The sequence below is a fragment of the Clarias gariepinus genome, chromosome 3 (genome assembly GCF_024256425.1).
Source record: "Clarias gariepinus isolate MV-2021 ecotype Netherlands chromosome 3, CGAR_prim_01v2, whole genome shotgun sequence".
Taxonomy (NCBI): Eukaryota; Metazoa; Chordata; class Actinopteri; order Siluriformes; family Clariidae; genus Clarias; species Clarias gariepinus.
The window spans coordinates 36,056,330-36,083,552 of record NC_071102.1 but is presented as its reverse complement, the minus strand read 5'-3'; the positions used below and the strand labels follow the sequence as shown (position 1 = coordinate 36,083,552).

General features: G+C 36.3%; 1 protein-coding gene across 3 annotated transcripts; it reads left to right on the top strand.

Annotated features, from left to right (window-relative positions):
- Window positions 1–704: 704 nt before the first annotated feature.
- grhl2b (grainyhead-like transcription factor 2b) lies at window positions 705–26,408 on the top strand. 3 transcript variants are annotated; one of them, XM_053492508.1, is made up of 16 exons: window positions 705–830; window positions 7,652–7,775; window positions 9,261–9,328; window positions 10,165–10,489; window positions 11,266–11,321; window positions 11,681–11,837; window positions 12,470–12,581; window positions 17,319–17,413; window positions 22,253–22,411; window positions 22,617–22,674; window positions 22,968–23,107; window positions 23,295–23,332; window positions 23,724–23,815; window positions 24,010–24,095; window positions 24,185–24,249; window positions 24,525–26,408. In XM_053492508.1, exons 1-16 carry the CDS (start codon window positions 718–720, stop codon window positions 24,637–24,639), a joined length of 1,803 nt encoding a protein of 600 aa, XP_053348483.1. In that variant the 5' UTR covers window positions 705–717; the 3' UTR covers window positions 24,640–26,408. The 3 variants fall into 3 exon arrangements, with proteins under 3 accessions (XP_053348483.1, XP_053348482.1, XP_053348481.1); XM_053492507.1 differs by having other exon boundaries at window positions 7,592–7,775; XM_053492506.1 differs by having other exon boundaries at window positions 7,589–7,775.
- Window positions 26,409–27,223: the final 815 nt, after the last annotated feature.

The window sequence follows — 27,223 nt, the reverse complement described above, 5'->3', positions numbered from 1 at the left end:
ATGTAGTGTTTGAGGAAGGAGTCTCCATTGTCATGACTTGTTTTGTCACTGTTGAAAAAAAGTGATTCAACTTAAATCCTAAAAAACATTCGAAAACAATGAACTAAAAAAATTCCTTATGATAATTCTAAGATCGTTACTACCACCATCATCAATAATAACACTCTCTGGTTTAGGAATCACATATTGATGGATTATTAATGAAAGAAAAACCTGGCTCTGTACTGTATGTTGAATTTCTCTCAGCTCTGCTAATGTGAGACAGATTAAAATCATTTTCCGTGTATTTTTCCCTCTCCGACTCTACAAACTTGTGAGAAAACAAAGCTAAAAATAGCCTCTGATTTCTTTACAGGGTTGTTACACACACCCCCAGGTGGAGGTGGGACTTACCTGTGCTGCGTCCGCCCAATCAGAACTTGAGCAATTTACACACCTTGACCAATGGGAGCGCAGAATCTGAGCTGGTTTGAATATTTGAATATCAATTATATAAAAAAAGAGATTATTTGATTCATAAATATGAATATGAATTATATAATTATATATATATTATGAATTTTATAATAATTATATATCTGTGTGTGTGTGTGTGTGTGTGTGTGTGAGTGAGTGAGTGAGTGAGAGAGAGCTGTAAGGTAGGCAGGGCAGGATTTACCTGTAGCTCAGGTTTGTGCTCCTTTCTCTCTCTCTCTCTCTGTGAATGTGTGTGTGTGTATGTGTGTGTGTGTATGGGTGAGAGAGAGTCTGCACCGACCTGAAAGTCCAGTTTCTCCAGGAATTATCGCCGAGGAGGCCAAAAACATTATCATGTCACAGGACACAGACAAGTAAGTGCCGCGGGTTCGAGCCGCTTCAGTCCGCGCGCGCATTCCCGCTTTTTACCCCGACTTTTACTTTTCAGCTCCTGTTCACACACACACACACACACATGCGCTCGGTTTATGTGTGTATGTGTGTCGGTATTTTCCTGTCTCTCTTTTCTCCATTGATGCAGAAGGAAAATGAGTGTCCCTTAATCCGGGAAAATACTTAAATCAACGGTCGGTTTTGTTTTGTTTTTGTTTTTCTGTTGTTGTTTTCGTCTCCCATTTTTTTCCCAGAGAGAACAAACTTGGGAAAGTTTCAAACACTCCGCCATTTTTTGTTTTGGCGATCGGTGCAAGTAAAAAAAGACAAAAAACAAAAAGAAGTGCAGAAAGAAAGAAAGGCGGACGGACGGAGACAGTCCGTGTGTGTCCCACTGGAGCCGGATTGTGTCGTTCTATTTTTATTTGTCTCAAACATTTCCGTGAAGTTTTCGCGGGTTAGGCAGAGCAAGAGACTTCTAACTGTGTGCACAAATCCTGACTGTATTTATTATTATTATTATTATTATTATTATTAATAATAAAAATACTAATCGTTGTTATTATTATTACTACTATTATGATGCTTTAAACCACATAATCAACCTAAATTGTAGTATTTTGCATTTCATTTGTTTCTGTCCCTCTTTTAAAATACCAATATTTCGAGCCTTGAACATGAATTGCAAAAAAAAAAAAAAAATCCACTCTGATTGCGTTCACCTGCAGAAACATTCACAAATTATAATAATCCATCAATAAACACTTTTATACACTTTTAAACGTTTTTTATATTTCCTTTTCTAAATCACTTCATCAGATGATTAAATTTTATAAGACGAATATTGTTTATACTCTCACTTTTTTATTATTATTATAATATTATATCTTAAATGTCTGTCCATAATATGATCAGAAATCACTTTGCTGCATTGAGCAGCACGTCCACGCTGCCTCTGATCACACCCCGAACCTCAAAATCTTATTTACTCTCAGCATTAAAAAGCTCTCGGGGTTCATTTGTGTTAATAAAGAGAATGTAGCCGGATAAATGAAAAACGCTAATGATTTAACTGGCTGGAAACGAGACTCGGTGGATCTGGAGATTATTTATAATGAAGCTCTTTGTTTATTTATTTATATAAAGTTCTTGTTGTTTATGGAGAATGATAAATGATAATTACGTTACACTACAGTGCTGCTGAGATCCTGATTGTTCAGACAGTGTTGATTAATTCTCTCTAACAGCAGCTCTATAGGTTTACAATAATGCACTCGTTCTACTATGATATTGTTCAACAGAAGGAAAGCTTATGTAAAGATTATGGAAGGAGTCTCCAGTGTCAATGCTTGGTAACAGTTGTAACTTTAATAACGACTGACTAGAAAAACTTGTTTTGTTGTCTTTTGCTTTTGTATATTCAGCTAATAAACGTTTGAACCAAACTTTTAAGCAGAGAGTTACATAAAACTTTACAGAATATCTAACAGACACTTAAAAGTGAAAGGATCTTAGTGGAACCTGTTATAGAGCAAGGAACCCTTAACTATGTAGCTCAATGAGAGTTCTTCAAGCTTGCTTGGTTGTCCTTTAATTTGGGGGAAGCTTTCATCAAAGGTTCTGTGCAGAAACGTACATACACAATGCTTCTCTAACACGAAAGGTTCCAAGTAGAACCTTAATTATCTAAGAAATTTTTTAAGGAATGCTCCAATAACATGTTTATGGCTGGAAACGCACCTTTACATGTTCTCTGGCTGTTTCCTTTGGTTCTGAGTGGAACCCTATGGTGAAGTGGTTCTTTGTCAGAACAGAAATATAAAATTTATAACACTTAATTACTCCAGATTCCTTAAAAACACTTAAAAACATGGTTTAGTTTTATGCTTTTTATATATATAACTTCATCATCTGTACGCCTTCTTTAAACTAGCAATTTGGTGCAAACTTTAAAGGTACTGTATAAAACACGGAGTTTTGTTCCTGCCCATTTCTGAATGGCAAAAAGGACATTACTTAAAAGATGCCAGCACCAAATCCTGCAAACAATGCCAATCACAGAAGCACTTTCAGCAAGAAAACACATGATACAGTTAGATCATCTTTAACAACATACTGTCCCCTTAGTAATTGCTTCTGAGTCGTTATGAGTTGCCTCTAAACCGTCTGTGTCATTGTAACATGAGCTAACTAGCTAACTTTTAAAACAAGGCTGAATCCCAATCCCCTTTCTAACCTGTGATCATGGGCACTATTTGGTGTGTGGAGCAAGGGATCGTACACCCTACGTAGCGCACTAACTACTAGCTAATAGTTATTTGTGATTCAACACCAGGGCAGTTAGTTAACTATTAGTTAGAAATCTTGAGATGTCAGAATTAGTTAATGTTATCTGCAGAACATTTTATGAAGCTTCACTTCACAGCATATTCCATAGCATCATCTAACAGAACCATTGAATGAGCCAATGCTAATGCTAGCAAATGCCACCACATCACATATTTGTACAGTGTCTGAGATAATCACATTATAATTTTATAACATACCAAACTTCTGCAAATTATTACCTTTATCACCATGTTCATCCATTTTCTATAAGCCCAATTATAAAGTCTACTATGGAAATAATCCACAGCAATTTTTACCAGGTAATCCGGTAGGTGACGATGTAATCATCAGGTAATCTTTCTCTTATAATTTTTTTGCCGAACGGAATTATCAATGAAAATACATAGTAGCCTGATGTCGGGGAACGCCGCTTCTATTGTCCACTGCTGAGAGACGTCATCATAGTCACATGACTGCAAAAGTTCCATAAGAACCCCTTTGCAGCAAAGAGTACATGGCTTTGCATGACAAACTAATACCATAACGTTTGGGAGAAGGTTTCTATTAAAGATCCCTACACTCCGGGGTTCTCCTGCAAACCTTCCAAACATAACTCGTACTTACTCAATGAAACCTAAAAGAACCCCCTCAGAACCGTCTCTAACTACTAAGAATCCCCTAAGAACCATTTCTTACTGATAACTACCAAGAGCCCAATGCTATACTCCTGACCAGTTTTAGGTTTTAAAAAGAAATTAGTTGTTTAGCTGTACTTGAATTGTTCTTAACTTTCAGAAAAAAATGTTTTTGATAGGGTTCTTTATAGAGTCATGAGTCCCTCTAGAGGAACATGTGAAGAACTCTTTAGGAACAAGTGAGGGAATTGACACTTCTCAGAGTCTGAACAGACCTGCGGTGAATGGAAGAACGTTTTTAGAGCTCAGTGAAGTGACATTTTGCTTCTTCCTTCTATTAATGGTTTACTCTTGTACTCTACTGGCTGTTCTTAGTTTCTTATCAGATGCTTCTGGGGTGAATTGAGCTGATGGTTCTTGATTGTTTGTTGACTAATGGCCCGTATGCCCTCATGCGGAGTGTGTTTATGGGTTATATGCCCACATCTAAAGCGCTGGGGAACTTTATAAACCATTCTGACTTTGTGTTAACCTTGTTTGTTCGGTGCGGGTATAATACAAGACTTTTAGAAACTTTTTTGTTTGTTCCTCTATTTAAGGGCGTTTAAAGGTTCTAAAGCAGAGTGTTTCCCTGTCAGGGATGGTTCTAAGCAGAACCCTTTGGAAAATGGTTTTCGGTGGTCAGAAAAAATTCGATGTTTAGAAACAAAACTAACAATGCTTTATGTTTTTCACATTTTTGGTTCAGTGGAGTGAAACACTACGGGAGGGACTTAGCTGGATTTCAAGATCTGATTAGTTCAAGCAAAGTCAATACCCACAGGCTGACTCTCTACCTGAAAGCATGTGGACATTCAATTCATTTTGTTCCAATATATGTGTGTGCTAATAATAATTAATAATTCATTCTTTATTATCTTAATTTTTATCAGTGGATTCGATAAATGTTGCCAGTTTGATGAGACTAAAGTTAAACGAACTGGCTTTTTTATATTTATTTAAAAAATCATAATACAAAAAATCCGTAACAAATTATTCACAGTGGTAGTTAGAGTAACAACCCCCAAACCTCAGCGGTAAAAAAAACGAACAAATACATTAGCAAGACCATGCAGCGTTAGTTAATTAATAATTAATGAAGTTAATTTATAACTCTTTTGATGTGAGACTGATAATAAGCAGAATGTCATCAAAATAAACACAAAACTTTTAAAGAGTTTGTAATGAACACAGAAATGAAAGGTTTTACTTGTGATACGCGCATGGTGATAAATGAGTCACATGTCTTCATAGCGTTCATTTAGCCACGCCCATCTCCATAAAAGGGCAAAGACAGCAAATGACAAAATGACTATTAAACACCTCCTATGTGTGGCGTGTGTTAAAGTAATCCACTGCAGCGCCTCAGCTAGTGTAAATGCAGAGGAAAGTGGAATGTGATTGATCTAAAAGTGTCAGTGTGAGCCATGTACAGCATCGCAGACAACTTGACAGGACGTATGTCTCCCAGGATTGTGGTTTGTTAATTAGCTAATTAGGCTGTTAATTAACTAATTATTGAAATCAGGTATAAGAAAACTATAATTAAAGCACTAAAACACTAAAATGCACAGAGCAGGGCTACCAGAGGACCAGAAACTACGGGACCAGAGAGGGACCTTGTAACAGGAGACGTTGGGACGATCATGAATATAAATGTCATGATATAAAAGTCTTGTGAATGACTTATATATAAATTCCTATGTACCCCAGGCACAGTGTTTATATTTTGATTTAAGTGTCATTATCAGGCTTTTAAAAAGCTTTGCAGTGATCTTGCTGGAGATCAGACGTGTCTCAGAGCCACTGTGATCTCGACTAACGCCACAGGGATTCAGGGGAAAGTTCCTCTGCACCCGTCTTCCATCTCCTCACATAATGCCTCAAATTAACAACAAACAAACGAACTCTCAGATTATACGTCAGTGAGACAAAACCTAAACTTGTTCAGAGACACACAAACATACACTTTCATATCCACGTAGAACAATAACGCACAGGGTTACTCCTGTTTTGAACAATAAGAACCCTTACTTAATGTTGTTGTGATGTGATATCAGTGTTATGATACATTACAATCAAAACCTCTCTCACACACACACACACACACACACACACACACACACACACACTATCTGTATGTATACAATTATTAAGTAGTGTGTATTGTCGCTGTTTAAATGCTGTGATATCAAAGGCGAGTGTGGTTCAGATAAGATAAGCATATTAATGAGAATTAAACACCTAAGTACATGTGCACAGACACACACACACACAAACACACACACACACAAACACAGACATACACTGCAAAAACAGAAGTAAGGAAGCTAAATAGGTTTAGTTTTTCCCTCCATTTACATAAAGATGGATTAGATATGGTTTCTGTATGTGTGTGTGTGTGTGTGTGAGTGTGTGTGTACCTATACAAGAAGCGAATACGTATGTTTATTTATGCATTTACTATTTGTTTGTTGTATTTCAGAGCAGTACAATGTTCCATTCTATCTGCATTCTGTCCATCATATAAAGGGGGTGGGGCTATAAACAGGTAGTAGCAGGTGATTGGTGGAGGTGGGCAGGGACAGGTGTTAACGAGCTTGACACATCCATCTTCTTGTATGAAATGCTTTTCTGACCTGAAGACACTGTGGAATAAACAAGCGTGCAGCACAACTGATCATGATATTGTCACACATCCTCATGTTTAATTAACTTTACTCTCATTTTCTCTGTTCCCATGTTTGTAAAGAATGTACACAGATTTAGATTTAGAGAACGACTCATCTGATCTTTTGGAAAATATTTTTTTCAGCCCTTTTTAGATTTTTTTCATGCTTAACATTTTTTAGAGTTCAGTCACTTTTTTATTGTAACTTTTCTGTTTGTAGTTTTTAGAAATAAATTTTAAATCTAGATCCCCTCCAGAAGTCACTCATGTTTTACGGTTTATTTTTAACACTTTGTATAGAGTGTACTATTTGTTTTTGTTACATTTACTCACTTCTCACATGACTATTTCTTTTTAAACAAATTACCCACTTTGGGTTTTTCCCACTTTTTTAAAGTTCTTAAACTTTGAATTACTTACCTAGCTTTTTATAGAATTTAGAAACGTGGTAATTTTTTTTGTTGCTGTATAAATTTTGAAAAATGACCTACATCATAGAGCACTGATTTAAAAAAAAATCTTTATTTTGGCTTGTATAATTTTCAAGCTTTATAATTTACTCTTTTTAAAACTTAAATTAATTTTATCACCTTTAAATCTATCTATCTATCTATCTATCTATCTATTAAAAACATTATGCTTTTTTAAAACATGAGACTGACCTTGGTTTTGATGAAGATTTCTTAAATTTGCTTATATTTTGTAGATTTGTTTTGTAAAAAATCTTTCAGGCGTCTTTTTTTTTTAACCGTTTGTGTTTTTACAACTGATGTATTTCTTGGAACAGTTATTTAAAAAATATTCCCTTTTTGAAACATTTTTCATGTTTTGCTTATTCGTTCCTTTTTAAATAAATAATTTACCCAAGTTTAATTAACTAGTTTTATAATTTAATCATTTATAAAACGTTCTTTTTTATAACAGATTATTAGGGTTTAATTGCTTTGGTTTAATTAATTGGCATTTTTAAGACTCAAGTTCATCACCTCTTTGACAGCATTAGTGATTTTTACTCCAATGTACTACAGTAAGAGTCTGTTAGACTGTAATGTGTGTGTCTGTGTAGCAGTAAGAGGCTGGTGGTGGTGGTCCCTAATGATCCTCTTTACAACCGTCGCTCGTACACTAGTGAGGATGAGGCGTGGAGGTCGTACCTGGAGAACCCGCTCACCGCTGCTACTAAAGCTATGATGAGCATCAATGGAGACGAGGACAGCGCCGCCGCTCTGGGCCTGCTGTATGAGTATTACAAGGTCAGGATACACACACACACACACACACACACACACACGTTAACGTGATCACCATGATTATGCACTTCCATCATGATCAGATGAGATCAGCCTGAGGAGGCTCCCTACAGAAAGTAAGCAGCATTTCTGGACTAGTGCTCATTCTGTAAGAACTCTGGCTGTATCCTACTGTAATTTACAGAAAAAGACAAGAACATAATTCTGTTATTTGAAAAATTCAAATTAAACATAAAAAATTGTAACAATAAAATAGAAAAATTAAGACTGTTTATTTTTGTTTTGTTTTAAACTGCTTTGCTTAGAATTTATGTTCTACTCAAATTTAAGAGTTTACTGAGTTTTAATCCAACTTTTTTTTTTTGTTTTTACGATTGACTTTCTCACCTTTTAAAAAAAGTTTGGTAACTGAATTCAGTATTACTTACTTTTTAAAATAAATTATTCATTTTTAACAAATTGCTTACTTTGATGTTTGTTTAATTTTTTTAATTAATTTTGCATTCTAGAGTTTGTGATTAGAAATTAATCGAACTGCAGAATTGTTTCTAGAATTAAGACATACAATTAATTGCACAATTTCAAAAGTGACAATTTTAGAACATTTTAAAAGAAAATTTTCAAGTTGCTGACCTTAAAAAATATAAACTGTTATTTTTTACATTTAAAAAATTGTTGCAAAGCTTTCTTAAAGTAAAGTGAATTGTGTTTTTCATAAACTTTATTACCATAAGTAAGAACAGGAACTAACTTGTTTTATGGAAACTCCAGAATATTAATTGTAGATATGGAAGAAAAAACTCTGTAATAAAAATAAAAGTAAAACATTTTCTTATCCTCATGTATCTGTGGTATAAGAGGAATAAAACACCGAGCAATGCGCTGTTAGAGGAAATTAATCAGTGTCTGTGTGTTTACAGTAATTATGCATCACACCACCTTGTGTCTCAGTTTTTTATTACAGCTTTGTTTATTTTGTGACATTTTGAGACATTATTGTCATATTAAAAAAGGAACAACATGAATATTTAAAACAGTCTAAAAGTCAGTTTAATTCAGGAAACTCATTATGCACCACACACTTCCTCATGTTCTGTTCTACTTCCTGCCCAGTGTCTAATCTACTCCAAGAATCTGCTCATAAACAAAATAAACATCTAACACACGCACACACAGACACCCAAGCTGCAAGTGTTTACTGAGATGAGTTTATTTACAACACACACATTCACATCTCCCGTACGTCCAAACTACCAGAGACAGATTTGGACCAAAATTTCGGATCTCATGGTTGCTGAAACACAGCTAACGAGTCCTGAAACCGTTAACAGTTATAGCTACCAGTTTAGCTTATTGTTCTGGAGAAGCCAGCTCCATGATACGCATACAGCACACCCATTTACCCAAGTTTAGTCATCCTTTGCTTAGAGAGATTTCCCACTATGCCATGATCTCCTTTCTGATTTTTCTGTTTGATCTCTGATGCAGGTTCCTAAGGAGAAGAGAGTGCTACCCATTACTAAAGTTCTGGAAGCGGTGGAAGAACAGGAGAAGAGGTGAATGTGGAGAAATACATCAATGACATGAGTTACAGCTCATACACACTGCAGTCGCTCTCATACTAAACTGGAACTGTACAGTATGAAAAGTTCCATGTTTGTTCTTATAAATGAGCTTCATGTCGTGAACATGTTTTTAGAAAGTTCATGAGGTTTTACATAAAATATTTTTTTAGAATTTATTTTTAAAATTTACTTGCTCTATTTTAATTTAGTTATTTTAAAGTTTAGAGTTTATATATGGTATATATGATTTTATTTACATTTATTTTATTTACAAAGAATTTACTTAAGTTTGCCCCATTTGCACTCTTTTAACAGGATTGAATTAAATATATTTTAGTTTAAAATGTATTAGATAACTAAAATTCCTTTCTATATAATAGGTTTTAGAAATAATTTTTTTTTTCCCAGTGGAATTGATCTATAAGATTTTAATATTAGAAGAATTACTGAGAAAAACCAGTTGTAAAAAATCTTAAATTTATATGAAATTGAATAAATGTTTGTAGCAGTGTTTGTTTTAAGAATTTAATGGCTTTTGTTTAGGAATGATTCACAATTTTCTATAAATTTGTAATACTCAATTTATTAGCTTATTTTATTCTGGTAATCGATTTAATAGAAACTTTTATTCTGGTAATAAATTTCCTAGCACATTTTATTCTAATAATAAAATTAGAAAAAACAAATATTTAGATAATATGTTTAATAAGTTTTATACTGGCAATAAATTTAATAAATAATTTTATTCCATAAATCTGGAGTTTATATTATTTTTATATATATGTTTGTGTGTGTGTTTGTGTGTGTGTTTCTGTTGGCTGCGGCAGTGTGTCTGACCCCCCAGTAGTAGATAATCACGTTCAAGTCCTGAAGTCGGTTCCAGTGAATCTGTCTCTCAGCACTGAGTCTCACGACTCCAAGCGGGAAGGTTTTACCGAGAGCAGCCACAGTGTTGCCACAGTAAAGGCTGAGGCGTATGCCCCTGTTTTCATGAACTCCACCCTTCAGTACCGTAATGAGGGCGAGGAGCAGGCGAGGGTTGCATATGAACAGAACACACACACGCTCAGTGGCGATCACGCTGCGTACGGAAAGGACGGACAACGCAGCAGCCCTGACAGCACGTATGATGACAAGGATGACGGTGCCGAGGTGACACATGCAGGGAATTCACTTCTGGAACACACATCAGTATCACACACTTTATGTTCCTTTCAATTAAACATCACACCCTGTCACATCGACTTTACACAATATTACACACTATGACATTCTCATAAAGATTCTCACAGGGCTTTACTCAGAGAGCTGATCTTTACTCTCTCTCTTTGTCTTTATAAGAATTTATTCATCCTTTTTTAAAAAAAAATTACCTAATCATCTTTTCCTAGTTTACTCACATAGTTTTTTATCACAATGTTAGAAGTTGCCTTTTAAATTAATTTTTTTATTTGATTTTGATCATTAATGTTTGCTTCCTTATACTTTTTATTTTTCTTCATTTACTTTTTATAACATAACTTAAGTACTTCTTTTTTTAAAATTTTTAAGTTTAAGTTAGCTTTTCAGAGTTTGTTTCTTTTTCCTTTTTCCTAGAATTTATTCTATTTTTTAGAAGTTAAAGAGTATAAATCATAAAGGATAAAGATCATGTGAATATTTTTTAAAAAGTATGTACTATATATATTTTTTTAATTGTCAAATTTCTCAAGTGAAGAATATATTTACTTTTTAAGAAATTAATAGTGTTTTCTAAATAAGTTTACCTCTTTCTATAATTTATTAATTTGACCATGGACTTATTTTAAATGGTCAAAATATATCTTTAAGGGGTCTAATGCTTCCCTGTCAATAAGAGTTCCACTATGCAATGATTTTTCTTAACAATAAACAGATTTATTAAACACCTTTCTTACAATGTTCTGCAGAAATATCGTCCCTCATCTCTCGGAGCCAGCGACTTTATCTTCGACCAGTCAAGCATGTGAGTATTGATTGACTGATATTATATCAGTTAGTAAGCGATTTAAAGCAAGACATTGTAGTCGGGTTTAGCTAGCAGGCGGCTATTATAGACTGTCCCTGAGTGGTTACTGTATTCCCTATTGTGTTTGTTGTTTTTAAAGACAAATGTTAAAACCCAACAGTGACTCACTCCAGGAAATGGTTGACTTAATAGCATATGTTACTATTTCCTTATTTGTGTTGATTTATTTAGCTATTTTGCATTTATTTCATAGCTTTCTCCGAAAGAAGGGTTTTCCCTATATGTATTTCTTTGATTCAAATAAAAAATAATAAAATGTTTGTTCATGAAATAAAACACTGGTTTCTTTTGGACAGAGACACATTCCAGTACTCTTTGGACGCCACAAAGTCCCTGAGACAGAAACAGGGTGAGGGGCCAATGAGTTACCTAAATAAGGGACAGTTTTACGCTGTGACACTAAACGAGACGAGCAGCAACAAACGCCTGAGACACCCCATCAGCAAAGTGCGGGTGAGGAACAGGACCATCCATGATTATCATTATCAACGTGGGGATTATTAACTGAGCTTTGGTGTAGAGGAAAAGGCTAAAACAGGGGTGCCAATACATGCGCAACATTTACATAGGCTGAAGTCAAAGAACAAGAAAACGACAGTTTTGTGATTAGTAAATCACGGACATGATCACATACTTTCGAGAATTAAATTTTTGTTGAAACCTTTATATATTTATGCTAATTAGACTACATAATATTTAGTCTAAGCCTACAGTTTAACAGAAAACTACATTGTTGCTAAAATGTTAATTACACAATATAATAACTTAATTATAAACAGAATAATAAGTAGATTGGCTAGGTTTCAATTACTTTCTCTAATTGTAAGGTTAGTGTTACTTAGCCTGCTAGCAACTTATAACTGGTTTTGATTGCATTATATAACAGCTAGCATAGCATTGGTTTGCTTGGTAAAATTTTTTCCAAGATTTACATAATACAGTACAGTTGTTCAGCTAAAACAACTGTATAAGCTACTATATTTTTAAACTCCTCCTCCTGTTTGTAGATTAACTTGTTCATATTAACACTACCATTTTCTTTTCTCTCTTTCTATTACAAACCCATCATCCCTTCTTCCCTTTAGAGTGTCATCATGGTGGTGTTTAGTGAAGACAAGAACCGAGATGAACAGTTGAAATACTGGAGATACTGGCACTCTCGCCAGCATACGGCTAAGCAGCGGGTCCTTGACATCGGTAATGTTATAAAATATGTTTTTGTTTATTTATTTAGTTTTTTTTCACATAACTGGAGTTAAATGTAAATTATTTATATAGGATTACAAAAATTAACAAAATAATTTGTTAACTAGCTGGGTAGTGCTATGTGTACTAGAGAATTGTAACTGCTAGTCAGCTAGTGTTATATATAGAGGGCTCTGTTAGATAGCTTTTATTGTATTTATATAGCAATATTTTTTTAGGTATGTTAGCAGTTAATTCTCAACATATAATAATAATAATAATAATAATAATAATTAGATAAATTTCTAGCTTTATTTTTTTATCCACATTGCTATAATGCAAAAAAAGCCTTAATAAAAATTATTTATATATTTAAAAAAATACTTACATTAAATATGTTAAAAACTTCACTAAAGTTAGCCACCAGGGGATTGTGTAGAAAAATGTTAGCAAATTATGTGCTGCAGAGAAAAAGGCTAGAAATGTCTGAAGCTCTATAAAATAAGATATTAAGTTGTACTATAGCTAGACAGACTTTGACTGATGGGTTGTTAATTTAGTAGCATAAATAGCTATCTAGACAGTGGTAGCTTGCTATTAATCATGCTAGCTAAAGCATAATAATGGAGAATGCTAACTTTAAAATAATTTGTAAAAAATATTATTTATTTGAATATATTTAATTTTACTAGTATTCTATTTTTACTTATTTTACTATTTTAGAAGTGCTAAAATTTATATTTAAGCATTATTAGCTAGTTGCTAGCAACTTTACAGAATCAGGTATAAACTGTCTATAAACTGTGTAACTAGCAGACTAGCTTCACTATGAGAGTTTATCGAGCTAGTAGTTCAGTACTTTTTGAAAATATTATCGAATAGGATTAGCTATGGATAGCTTGTGCAGTTATAATTTGTTATTGCGAATTATGATAAAACATTATGCTAAGAAAATATAATGTAAATCTTGTTTCAATTTATTTTGATTAACTGTAGCTCTGATGGTGGGACAAACATGCCCCGTGGTTATACCTCTTATCCCAGGAATTTTCCTGCGCATGAGGCTAACTCCCGGGTTAATGTGTGTTCAGGATCCCGGACTGGGCGTTAGCATAAATGCTGCTCAGGTTGAACCAGTCGTACGCTCGTATGACTCCACACACACTGCGGGACATTCCTCTCTCTGTTCAAACAAGCCCTAAATTTTCATCCCTTGTTCGTTTTTCTTTTCTGTCTCTCTCTGTTACACTAAAACACACACATATACAGGCTGAGGCATGTCACATGAAAAACTGAATGAATTTAGCAAGAAAACTTCAGAGAAAATCTAAATCTAAAAAAAAAATTATGTTTGTGGCTTAGTGAAAATATCATTACTTGTCACTGTGATGCGGGCCAAAAATAAAATGCACAATGTTAACATTTAGCATAGGAATAAGCAATCCTAAACTGGGCATTAAAGGCAAAATAAATAAAGAATATACCTCCGTTAAAGTGAGTGTGTGTTTAACCACGGTGGCAAATCAAGAGGAACCAATTTCCTTCAGGCCCCAAGGGGCTTCAGAGTCAAAACACACAAAAGAGTTTTAGAAAAATGCTGAAAAATACAAGCTAACATCCCCCCACCCAACCCACTTTAAAATTCTACCAAATCTTTTGTTCATTGTAATAGTGTGTGTATTTTTGCAAACAATCAGAGCACTACAATGAGCCTAATAAAAAGACACAGCATCTCCTAATGACTACTAATTAAGTGAATACTAATAGATCGCTCCCTCTGTGATGAATGAATGGTGCGATACTACACCAGTAAGGAATCAGGACAGCCATTAAATTTAGCTTCTTAGTTCTAAAAGTGAGTCAAACTGCATCCAATAAGAGTAATAATTCCATTGATATAATACGTTTGTAATTACAATTTCAACAGATTAAAAAAACATTTAAATGAAAAAGCACTTTTTGTGTAAATGTCAGGTTTTAAAAGGCAGTGGCCACGTTTGGTTACCCGCAGGTCGAGTTCTCAGGGCGTAATTATTGCCTAAAAGTAAGCAGAGAGAAGCAGATGGTGGAGGAATGAGTTAATGATAGAACATTATTTTAAGACAGAAATCCTGAAGTTCAGATGGAGGTGAAGATAGAGGTGAATATAGAGGTAGAGCTGGAGATAGAGATAAAGATGGAGGTAAAGCTAGAGACAAAAGTGTTTAAAGACTCAAGCTGGAGGAAGTACAATGATCATAGTGGAAGAGATGGAGGAGAAGAGATGGAAAGGAAGATGGCTAGGAACTTAGGCTGGAAAGAGTGGAGTGGAGATGAAGATGGTGGTTATTGGATTCATAGTGGAAGTGGAGATGGTGATTACGGATTCTTGTTAAAGAAAAAGGACGTGGAGGTGGAGAATGTGGAGGTTAAAGACTCACAGTGGAAGAGGTGGTTGAGGTGGTGGAGGTGGAGGAGGTTAGGGACTCAGACATGGAGTAGAGGTTGATGAGGTAGAGAAGGTTAGGGACTCACTCACACAGGAAGGAGTCAGGGTGGAGGAAGTTAGGGATTCATGTTGAAAGGAGTGGAGGTGAGATGGATAAGGAGGTGAAGGTGGAGGTGCAGGAGGCGGAGAACAGAGACTCCCACTGGAAACAGACAGAAGTGGAAGTTGAAGTGACACTGGCTGAAAGCCGACACCTGGGCCGGTTGAGATTTGAATAGCAGTTGAAGCTGATTGTTCCTCAGGCCCGAGGCCATGTCACAGGATCCTGTATTTGAATGGATCTATTTATCAAAGGAGGACGAGCTAACGGACAAAGATGGGGTGTGTGAGGGAGGGAAAGGGGGAAGGGAATAAGTCTCACATAAAACCCGGCTAGGATGAAACTTGGAATTTATCATATCCTCTTCAATACTGTTATTATTAATTTAAGAGAAAAAAATTGATAAATAATTTAACATTTAAATGTTAGCACAGTGTGTGTGTGTTTATTTATAGCATGTTTACCTTATACATCATTCTGCAGTTAAGATTTTTTATTATTTAAATTCTTCAATACATAATGGCATCTTCTACTATCACTTCTGATGATAATAATAGTGATAGTAAAGCTACTTATATTAGCAGGTTTATTAAAGCAACTTTAGGGATTTGTAGGATACTCCACATCATCGCATGTTTAAAAGCTGAGGAGTTGAACATCATCAGCTACGAGATAAATTAGAAGTAAAAAAATCAGAAAGAAAAAATTACAGAGCTTAACTTAAATATATAAATATATCAACTAGACATTTAATAAAAATGTGGCTACATGCTACATTATTAAGTTCATGTTAGCAATAATTTGATTTTAGTGGAAACTAGCAGAAACTAAATGTATGTTTTTACACAAATCTACAGCACTATGTGTAATTAAATAGGACTGATTTGAAAGGCATGATTTGGTGCGCTTTAACAGATGAGCATTTAGCCATTTGCTAGCGAGGATTGCAGTGACGATCTAAAGAAGTCAAGATAAACAGAGGTTTTTAGCACACGGTTTGAGATGTATTGTCTTTTAGTGTACTGTATGGTTTTGTTTGAAATCAGTCTGAATAAACCTAAATAATTATGAATAATAAAAAATGTTTTTTTATGCTAATTACTTTTGCCTAATGAACTTGTAGAAAGGATTTTAGAAAGCTGATAGTATGATACGTACAAGTGGATCATTTGTAAATAAAGGGTAGTGGAAATGTCCGAGCGTGTTAGCCGTATGCTAGCCAAACTCAGACAGTGAGGCTCCGGCCGAGTGTGTATGAGCTGGTTATTAAACACAGATAAGCTTTAACTCTCCCAAGCCGAAACTTTGAAGTCATAATCGCTGTGTTTACTGACGCAGATAAGGTTTATCAGGGGTGGAAGCATGCCTGTTTATTGGAGAGGCTAAGCAGCCCTTAATTGAGTTCAATAATCTGATTTGAGCTTTGCATCCGTTTTACACTTTTACGCAAAAAACTTTCAGGAATATTATGCAAATCTAAAATGTAAATTCTATAACAATGTTTTTTATGTTGAGTTCATTTTAGTTATTACTTCTTACAATCTCTCTAATTTTTAGACACTACATTAGGGCTGGGCGATACAGTGATATCAATATTGTGATAAATTATATCGCATTATGCATTTCCATTTTTTTTACAGTTAAAAAATATGCAAGCCTTGGGTAGCTTTTACATATGATCAAATTTGTAAATGTACATGAGTGTAACATTAGCATCCATACTATACTATACTTGAGTGGAAATTCTGGCATTAAATTGCACATATTAATCCATGCATTTCTTTCAGTACAAGATATTTATATAAAACAAGTACTTAAAAAAAAAACAATTCTAAAAATAATTTAAAACTGGTGATTTTTTTTCTTATTTTTGTACTTCGTATTATTGTCACATTATTAAAATATATATTTTCTATTTCTTTTTTTTTTATTTGTCCTGGCTGGTGCGCTAAAGCAGATGTGAGTGAAGCAAACACTTACAGACTATAGCTTAAGCAATGACACAGACAACACACACTGCACACAACAGTTTGACAAATAAAAAGGGAACTTAAATCATCATACTAAATACAACATACTAAGGCAGAGTGGGAAACGATCAGTGACATGTTACCCGCTGGGGATGATGGGTAATGTAGTCTAGCGCCCCATTTGTGCTACCATGACTGTGTGTGTAAATGTCACGCTGATGGTTTATTGTGTTTTTTTTATTTTTTCACAGCGGATTACAAGGAGAGCTTCAACACGATTGGGAACATCGAGGAGATTGCCTACAACGCCGTTTCTTTCACGTGGGATGTCAACGAGGAGGCTAAGGTACACAACGTACAGCAAATTACCCATGATCCTCCACTCGGTTGCTTTGCTTTTTACCACTAGGCGGGTCACACAAAGGTACTTAAGAAGCTTTGCCTTGGTTCTTGCAAAAGCACAGTCCGAGCTGATCTGAGATTTGTGAGTAAATATAAAACGCAGAACATCGACTAGCAACACTCAATCCTCGTTAAAGTGTACTGATTAACGTCAGGTCACCACCAGAACAAAAAATCTTCTATCGTGTATTCAGCAGTATTTTGTCAGTTAGCTTTTTCCAGAAGTATTTTAAAGTAGGTTTTAACTTCAGTATACATTCAAGAATTTTTTCCCGTATTGTTAGTTAAGATCATGTTATTTTTGCATTTTTTACACAACGTTTTTTTACATCAAAAAATATTTTCGAGTAGTGTTTTTCCAGTAGCATATGTACCATAATATTTTTTAAGCATTCTTTCTATTAGTACTTTTGGGTATTTTTTTCCAGTAGCTTTTTTGTATTCTTCACTGTCTTTTTTTCAGTAGAATTATTTAGTGTTTTTTCTGCAGGTCTATTTTTAAGTATTTTACCCTGTAGTATGTTTTATGTTTTTAGTAGTAGTTATAAGTATTTTCCCATAGTATTTTCTGGTGTTTTTTCCACTAATATTTTTTAGAAGCATTTTTGTATTTTTGACTTTTTTCAGTAGACCTTTTTATTGTTTTATTTTTAAAAGTATATATTTTTTACTGTTAGCATTTTTTTAGTAATATTTTAGTATTTCTTTACAATAGCATTTTTGAGTAGTGTTTAGTTCACTAATATTTCCAATAGTATTTTTGGGCATTTTTTCCAGTTGAAATTCTGACAGTTTTTTCCCACGTAGGATTTTTTAAAAGTAGAATTTTCAAATAATTTTTTATCATTTTCAAATAATTACTTTTTTAAAAGTCGTTTTTTTAAATTCGCATTTTCTTTTTTTTAAATATTTGTGTCTTTTTTTAAAACTGATAACTAATTACTAATAAATCTTCACTCGGTAATCTCCAGGCATTTGCGTTATTTGACTAAAAATGAAAAGCTAGCTAGGACTCTTAACTACAGATCGTGTGTACAGTTTCGGCTCAGTGTCTTGATCTAACGGTAGTTTTTCTGAAAGTCGAAAGTTAAGTTTTTCTTTAAGGTGTTTATTTATGGAAGGAGTCTCCAGTGTCAGCGCTGATACACAGTCAGCAGTCAGAGGTGAAGCTGGAACTGTGAGTGTTCACTCGTCCTTAGGACACAGGAGTTTATACTGTGTTTCAAGAGCTGCTGGTGAGGGGACGAGTGCTTATAGCTGCTATACTGTAGGCTATTAGACAACAGGAGTTTATTTCTCTAAAATTCCACTGTAGCTTTAAATGGATAAAAAGTATGATGTTGAAATGAAAATCATAATCTTTAATTAATTGCCGTTAGAGCAAACTTACTTCAGTGTGACTCTGACTAAGCTTAGAGAGAGAGAGAGAGACTACTAATGTGTTGAAGTGTGTGTTTGTAGATGTAAAGGTCAATATTAGCTCTGTGTGTGTGTGTGTGTGTGCGTGTGTTTGAGCTCAGATTTATCACCGAAAAGGCCACAATAAGAGGGCAGGGCAGGTGTGTGTGTGTGTGTGTGTGTGTGTGTATGAGATGAGTATACACACACTTGACCCATTTCCCACCGTATGTGTGAGTGTGTGTGTGTGTAATATGAGGAATCTTAAAGAAAAGGAGGAACATCAGCATGGACAAGCACAGACAGGATGGTGATGAGGGACAAAAACACTGTGTAGCTCTAATGTCACACTGTACATCATATTCTGTGTGTGTGTGTGTGTGTGTGTGAAAGAGAGAGAGAGAGAGAGAGAGAGATGTAAGGTGAGAGAGAGTGTAAGACGTTAGGCCTTATGTCATCATCCCCTTGTCCCCACCCTGACTGTTTGACAAAACAGCAGTGTTAAATACCAGTATCCGCATACTGCTAAGTCTAAAACAAACACACACACACACACACTGATACACACCGATCAGCCATACCATGGAACACTGTTGTCCTGAAGGGGTGTAACTCAGTCAGTGTCAATTTAACATTCACATAAATGGCAGGACCCAAGTTAAGTTTCCCATCAGAACATCTCCCAGAGCATCACACTGAAAGAGCCCCCCCCCACCCCACCGGCCCGCCTTCTTTATATTGCATCCTGGTGCCATCCCCTCCCCAGGAAAGCAACACACAAACACATACAGTACACACCCAGCCAACCAGATGATGTAAGCAAAAAAAAAATCATGATTCATCAGAACAGGCCACCTTCTTCCATTGCTCTGTGATCCAGGTCTGATGCTCATGTGACTATTGTAGGAGCTTTTGATGGAGAATATGGGTCAGCAAGGCCTCCCTGAGCGGACTACACAGGCCAATCTTCACTCCCCACGTGCATCAGTAACCCCTGGCAGCACATTACCCTGTCACTGGTTCACCGGTTCTCCTTCCTATTTTTGCTAGGTCCTGACCACTGCAGACTGGGAAGATCCCCCAAGAGCTGCAGTTTTGGACATGGTCGGCTTTGGCCCAGTCATCTAGACATCGTTCGGTCTTGGTTAAAGTCACTCAGATCCTTATACCTCCAGCACGTCAACTTCAGAGACACGTTGGTCACTTAATGTCTAATATACGTATCCCACCCCGTGACAGGTGCCACCGTAATGAGATAATCAACATTACTCACGACACCTGTCAATGTGTATAATGTTTACTCAGTGACAAATTTTTCACACATACAGTTATATTAACTAATATAGAAGCCTGTGCTAAGGCAGGAACATTAGGAATTGTCTCGAGACGTAACAATAAACATCTCGTGCCCTGAGATGACCTTTTGCCCCTGAGGCTGGAGTTAAAAGCCCTTCACTTCATTACGGGGTCGACATTCCTCAGGTGTGATCTGTGAAGTGGAAATGATGTGTGTGTGTGTGTGTGTGTGTGTGTGTGCGCGCGCGCATAGTTATAAAACAAACCTATGTGTGTTTATTAATGTAGTATGTTTACCACATGTATAGTGTATTACGTTTAGTGTGTGTTGTGGATAGAGTGAGATTCGTAATCCATCCCTCAGTCTCTCTCTTTCTCTCTCTCTCTCTCTCTTTCTCTCTCTCTCTTTCTCTTACCTAAATATGTTAAAAGATGTGATATGTTGCAGATTTTTCTCAGGTATCATGACATGAGTGTGAGTGTGTGTTATTCAGGTGCTCAGGTGATAAAAGTGTGCAGGCTGTAATACCTCACTTACAGAAGTTAGACTCCAGCTGCTTTCATGCTTTATTAAATTACAAACGGTTAATTACTAACCAGGTTCATACATATTAATGAATTCAGTTTGATGGATTGGGCGCTGAGAGCACAGGTAGAGCACAGGAACCTCACAGGTACAGGCAAGGTAAAGTACTGATACATAACTGGTACAGTATTGGAACCATGCAGAAACAGCATAGGAACTGCACAGGTAGAGGACAGGAACAGGACAGATGTAGGACAGGAACCTCACGGGAACCAGGTACAGCACAGGTGTGTAACATAAAATCCACTAATGCAACCCTGGTCATCATAAGCATGGATAGAAATGTGTACGTGAGTAAATGAGTGTGTGTGTGTGTGTGTGTGTGTGTGTGTGTGTGTGTGTGCACGCACATGTTCTGAGCGGTTGGCAATAAACAGACATGTTGAGACACACCTGCTTTGCCTGTGCAGGTGGAGCTTTTACAGAAAAGACGCCCTTCTTCTGGCTGTTTTACGCAAATTACGCATGTTCAGTTTTTCACACAGTGATGTGTGTGTGTGTGTGTGTGTGTGTGTGTGTGTGAGAGTAACGACAGAGTTCAGCTTGGGTTTTTGTGAAAGCCGCCTGTCTCGTCAGCTCTTGGTTAATCATGCGTCGCAGGTTACATATTGCATTTGCCGGCTGAAGGTAACCATGGAAACGACTGCTGGGGTTTACTGATTCAGTAGTAAATATGAATTGTTATTTAAGTCAGGAAATTTATGGATGAACTCCTAATGTCGTCACAGTTTGAAGGTCATTAAAGCTGACAGTAAACGTACAGGAATACAGGTTTAAGGGACTGTAGGCTTTTATGGATAAAGTGAATACAGTTATGGAAATATAGCACTTAGTTTTTTGAAATATAGGACTTTAGATAAAATGAGACCCAGAACATAGAGCACTGGGAATATACATAGCTGGGGAAATACTAAACTGGGAGATATGGTTTGACTACTACTACTCTGAGTAGCCAGCCTGTAGGTGACTTGTGCTTCGTGGTTGGTCACTTGCTAGCATATAGTAGCTAGTAAAGCTGACTTTCCAGCTGACTTAAAGCTGACTTCCCAGTCCAGTCCTCCTTAAAAATGCCACTAAATGCTTCCTTCCATGATCACTGACCCCCATTCTAACAGACTCAAATATTGCCGTTTGCTAACTTGTTTGTCCAATGTTTTGGTCCGTGACATACAGTAATAGTTCAACCTGAAAAACAATAGTAAATCCAGCAACGATGAGCGGGTCCAAGCACCTGTGCCATCGTCACCCGGGCGCACCGGGCAACCTGCGCGCTTTTTGAGCACGCTGAGATCTCTAAAAAGTCCTGGACGCTGATGTCACTATATTTAATCCCCTGCTGACAAGTAGTCCAGTGAAATGTCCTAGTCAGGCTCTAACCACAGCTCCACTATACTCTGCATGGAAAAGTTTTACTCACACACTCACACTGTTTAGGTAATGTAGAATATGTAAGATGGATAAGGGTTAACTAAATGTGTGTGTGTTTGTGTGTGTGTGTTTCAGATCTTTATCACAGTGAACTGCCTGAGTACAGACTTCTCATCTCAGAAGGGAGTGAAGGGTCTGCCGCTGATGATCCAGATCGATACGTACAGCTATAACAACCGCAGCAACAAACCACTGCACAGAGCTTACTGCCAGATCAAAGTTTTCTGTGATAAGGTTAACACACACACACACACACACACACAGAGGTCTTAGTTAGCTTTAATATTGTGTACACTGGGAATGAGGGAGAATGCAGTGTGATTGAGGTTCACAAAGAGCTGGTGCCCTCTGGTGGCCGTGTTTAAAACAGCAGCACTTTAGTCAGGAAAGTAAGTGTTAACTTACTTTGTGTGTGTGTGTGTGTGTGTGTCTGAAACAGGGAGCAGAGAGGAAGATCCGAGATGAAGAGAGAAAGCAGAACCGCAAGAAGTCTAAAGGTCGGATGTCACATATTAATTTAATCCTTTTTAATAACATACAATCTGTATACTGTTTTATTGTTTATTATTTGTTGTTTATTAATATCAATATTATATTATATTATTATTATTATTATATAATAATCTTTTTTTAAATTACGTATAACTTTAAGTATTTGAATATTGAATTTGAAATCATAAGGTAAGAATAATTATAAGGAAGAATAGTTTAAAAAGTTGTAATTGTATTTGTTTCCCTGTTGATGTTGATGATGTCGCTGATTATGTTATGATCTGATCTCCATCATTAGGGAAAGAAGCAGGTGCTGGAGCGATCACTCTGCCCAAAAAGGGTGACGCCACCCTGTTCAGGACAATGACGGATCTGGACGCTCAGCCCGTCCTCTTCATCCCCGACGTCCACTTCGGAAATCTGCAGAGAGCCGCACAGGTACAAGAACAAACACATGGTCATGCCTTCACCCCTGACTGTTACAAAGCACTGACACAGGAGACTCCTTCTATAGGAATCACATGAATGTTTTGAATGTGTGTTTACCTGGAAGCCCCCTCCCCCCCACCAGGTCAATGTGATCAAGCTGTTGCTATAGAAACAATAATGTTGTAATGTCTTGCAGGTTTTCGCCTTCAACACTGAAGAGGTTGAAAGAGAAGGGTAAGTACAGCCTCATGCAGGCAAAGTTTAAAATATTGGCATTTTTGCCAGGATATTTCAGGTTGCCTCTACCAGGGGTTGAAATCTCACCTGTAGAATGAGTGTTTTGCAATAAATACCTCACTGTCTGGATTTAAACCTTACTGAAGCTCCATGGTCTGATTTAAGGAAGGCCAACATTAGTGTATGTGTAGGCTTCAATGATCGCTCAATTTATGTGATACGTTTTATATTACATTCTTTCTTTTAATTTTAGACAGGGTGCCAATAGTTATGGAGCCGATTGGCTCTGTAAATATTTAATCATAAGCTTTATTATACAGTGTTTTATTTAGTGCGAAACAACAATTGATTTGTTAATAGAGGGACTGACCATGTGTGTGTTTTTAAGGAGTGTGTTAGTAAAGAGGATGTTCTGGTCAGCAGAGGATGATAGCTGCCCTTCGCCTCATAAACAGCTCAGAGAGGAACCACAGAAAAGAGGTAAGATAAATCATTACAACCTGATCACATGATCATATTAATAGAAATTGAAATATGATTATGTAACATTTAATTATACATAACAAAATTTATATAAAATATATATTTATATTCCTGTTTTTTGCATTTTTTGCGATTTTATCGCAATCTTTTCTTCCAACTAATTATGTGGGTATGCATGTGTGTGTTTTCAGTGCTTCTGTACGTCCGAAAAGAGTGTGACGAGGTATTTGATGCCCTTATGCTACGTTCCCCGACGCTCCGAGGCCTCATGGACGCAGTGAGTAACGCTTCCTCCAGGTGGAGCTCTTTTGTTTTCTGCCTATCCTCAGATCTGAGTAACTAAACAATTCCTGTAAACCTACACAGATCTCAGAGAAATACAGCGTGCCTGTGGAAAGGATCGCTAAAATCTACAAAAAGAGCAAGAAAGGGTGAGAGATTCATTCATTACTGCTGCTGAATCCTGCGTTGATTAATTCTCTTTAACAACAGCTCTGATAGTAGTGCAGGTTTATATTAATGTGCTCGTTATAATACAGTGTTAGAGTTTCTGTGTTAACAACAAGTGTTTAATTATTGATATGGTGAAATAAGTTAGAAGATGGTTGTGGAAGGAGTCTCCAGTGTCAGTCAAAGGAAAACAATCAACATCAGCAAGTCACTCTGCTTCTTCACATTTCACTTTGTGTGCGTTGTTGTGTTACAGAATCCTGGTGAACATGGACGACAACATCATCGAGCATTACTCCAATGAGGACACCTTCATTCTGAGCATCGACAGCTACGCCGATGCCTTCAAGATCACTTTGACAGAAATTTAGTTTTTCTGTCAGAACACAAAACGCTTTATTCGTAAGACGCTCTCTTGCCAGCGCCATGGAGGAAGCAGTGCTGCTGCGTTCAGTGTCTGCGCCGCCGAAACGTCCATGTACGATTACAAACCAGGTTTAAACGAAGTGGCTTCTTCTAAAGTTGTCCTTCTACACAAAACATGAAGAGTCGACTCAGACACGAGTTATGTGATTCCAGACCTAACTCAAATCAGCAGCCAAGCAGGACGTTCTCCTGTCAGTAATAATGTGACGCTACTTTATAAATGTTTGTTACAAACTTAAATTCAGGAGGTGAGAAAATCAGACGTTTATGAACATTTATATTCTATAAATCATAAATACGTTGATATTTTCTTATGGTGATGTATCATTTCATAAAATGTCCAAATGTAGTCTTATACATTTCAAATGAACAGCCTCATTTCCAGCTAAAATAGCTGGATAAGGGACATTCGAGTCAAACTGGGACTTGTGATGAAATGTCTGGTGAAAGCAGGCAGTATGGTGAGACTCTTAGCCACAGTAAAAAATTTTAATGGTGTGAATCTTTTAAGGAAGGCTGTACGTCCATGAATGACGTCCAGTGGCTCGGAGCCCACTAAAGTCGTTTCTGTGAACATTCAAGAAGTGGAACGCCTGATTCATGAAAATCGACAGTGCAAACTTGAAGTATAGACGCATCAGTCTGTGGGAAGTGTACATGCGATCATTCACCAACACCACTTGCTGCATCGTCCATACAGTCCTGACTTCGCTCCAAGCCATCTCCACATGTTCAGGGCATTAAAGGAGTTTTTGGGAGGCCAGCGCCTTAGATGTGAATCACACAGGCAATCCGATGATAAATAATTTCTACCTGGATGGTATCCAAGCACTAGTGAAACACTAGAATAAGTGCACTAGTGTAGCAGGGAATTATGTAGGGAAAGAAAGGGAGTTTTTACTCTCAGAACTGTGTTCTGTTATTCTGCACAATCAAAAATCCTGGTTTGACTCGAATGCCCCATAGGGCATATTATTATAATTATTAATATTATAATTATTATTGTTATTATTATTATTTTATTGTTTGGAAATATAATTCCCCAAAATATCCCCCTTAAGTATTTTAAGTATTTTTAACTTAAATAAAGATCATAATGTGAAAAAATTCTGCAGGATATAAAAATAAATATATGTATCTATAATGTATCATGATGTTCGGAGAGGACTTGTGTTGTTTCAGAAAATTAATAATATTAAACAAACAAACAAAAAAAATAGTGGTAATGTTGCTGACCTGAGGATCACATTTACTCTCACCTCATCCACATACACTACACTATAGTCTGATGAGCTTCATTAATATATATTTGTAATAATTATTTTGTGCCATGTACAGTTTTTGTATTTGTTCATATGTTTGTGTAATGAATTTTTACATTTGGATTTCAGATGTAGCTGTAATCCACATAGTTTTTCTTTGTTTGTTGTCAATGCACTCGTTGAAGTGAAAGATGTGTGTCAGGCACCAATGCCACACTTGTTATAAGAGTACAAAAGCGTGCCTTTACTGTAGTTTTAAATGTTTTTGTGTATTTGTTTGTACATCCAAGCATTTCCTGTTGTGTCTTTCATGCTAGAAGAATTTAGCACTAATGCAGATGTTCATCTCCTCAGCATATATATATTTTTTGTAAATACATCTTCTGTGCCATGAAACATGTCTAACGTGTCATGTGTGTCAATCTTTTTGAAGATATACAGGCACAATCGCAGATATCCCAACTCCCCCGGAGTCCGCCCACTAGGAAATGTGCATGCCCCTTTAACATTCACTTAGTCAGAAAATTTTTTTGGTGATAATACTTTTGGAGTAAATAATTTTAGTGGCTGGGGTTGATTTCCAGGATATCATATACGCAGGAATCTGAAACGGCTTTCAACACACAGAAGGCTCACGGATCTTAAGGGAGGGGTGGGATGTCTGTAATCATCAACACCATGTAATGTGGAAGTGGTGAATTAAAAATCAGAAATTCAGATTTTATTCAGTGTTGATACGTGTTCTGTGTTTGAGAACTATTAAGATGTGTGAGGTCTTCAGGTCTGGGTTCCTTCCACCAGATGGAGCCACTGGTAAGCTCAAAGCCTGGCCCATTAGATTAATTAACACACCTGATTCTCATCAACTGCCACCCTTAGCCCTGACACTTCTTTCCGGATTGACCCAGTCTTGAGGAAGTTGTACCATGTGTCTCTTGGTCTTCATATATATATATCGTTGCTTTCTGGTTTGTTTTTGGGTCAGCTTGACTCCATGAAGCTCAGGAGTATGACACACACTTCAGCATGCCACCAACACCAGGTTCATTCCCAATGTGGGTGACGCCCATTGAATGAAAATAGATGTAAAATTATCTCATAGTGACAGACAATCTCATTCAGAGTTAAACCCCTCACTATCTTCCCTTAACACTGTTTTACATCAAAGTAAGTGAATAATAGAGTTTCATATTTGTGTCCATTTTATTTGGGCTGTTACTTTGAACACAGTTTCAACTGATCTAAAAGAGTGTGGGCTAATACTTAT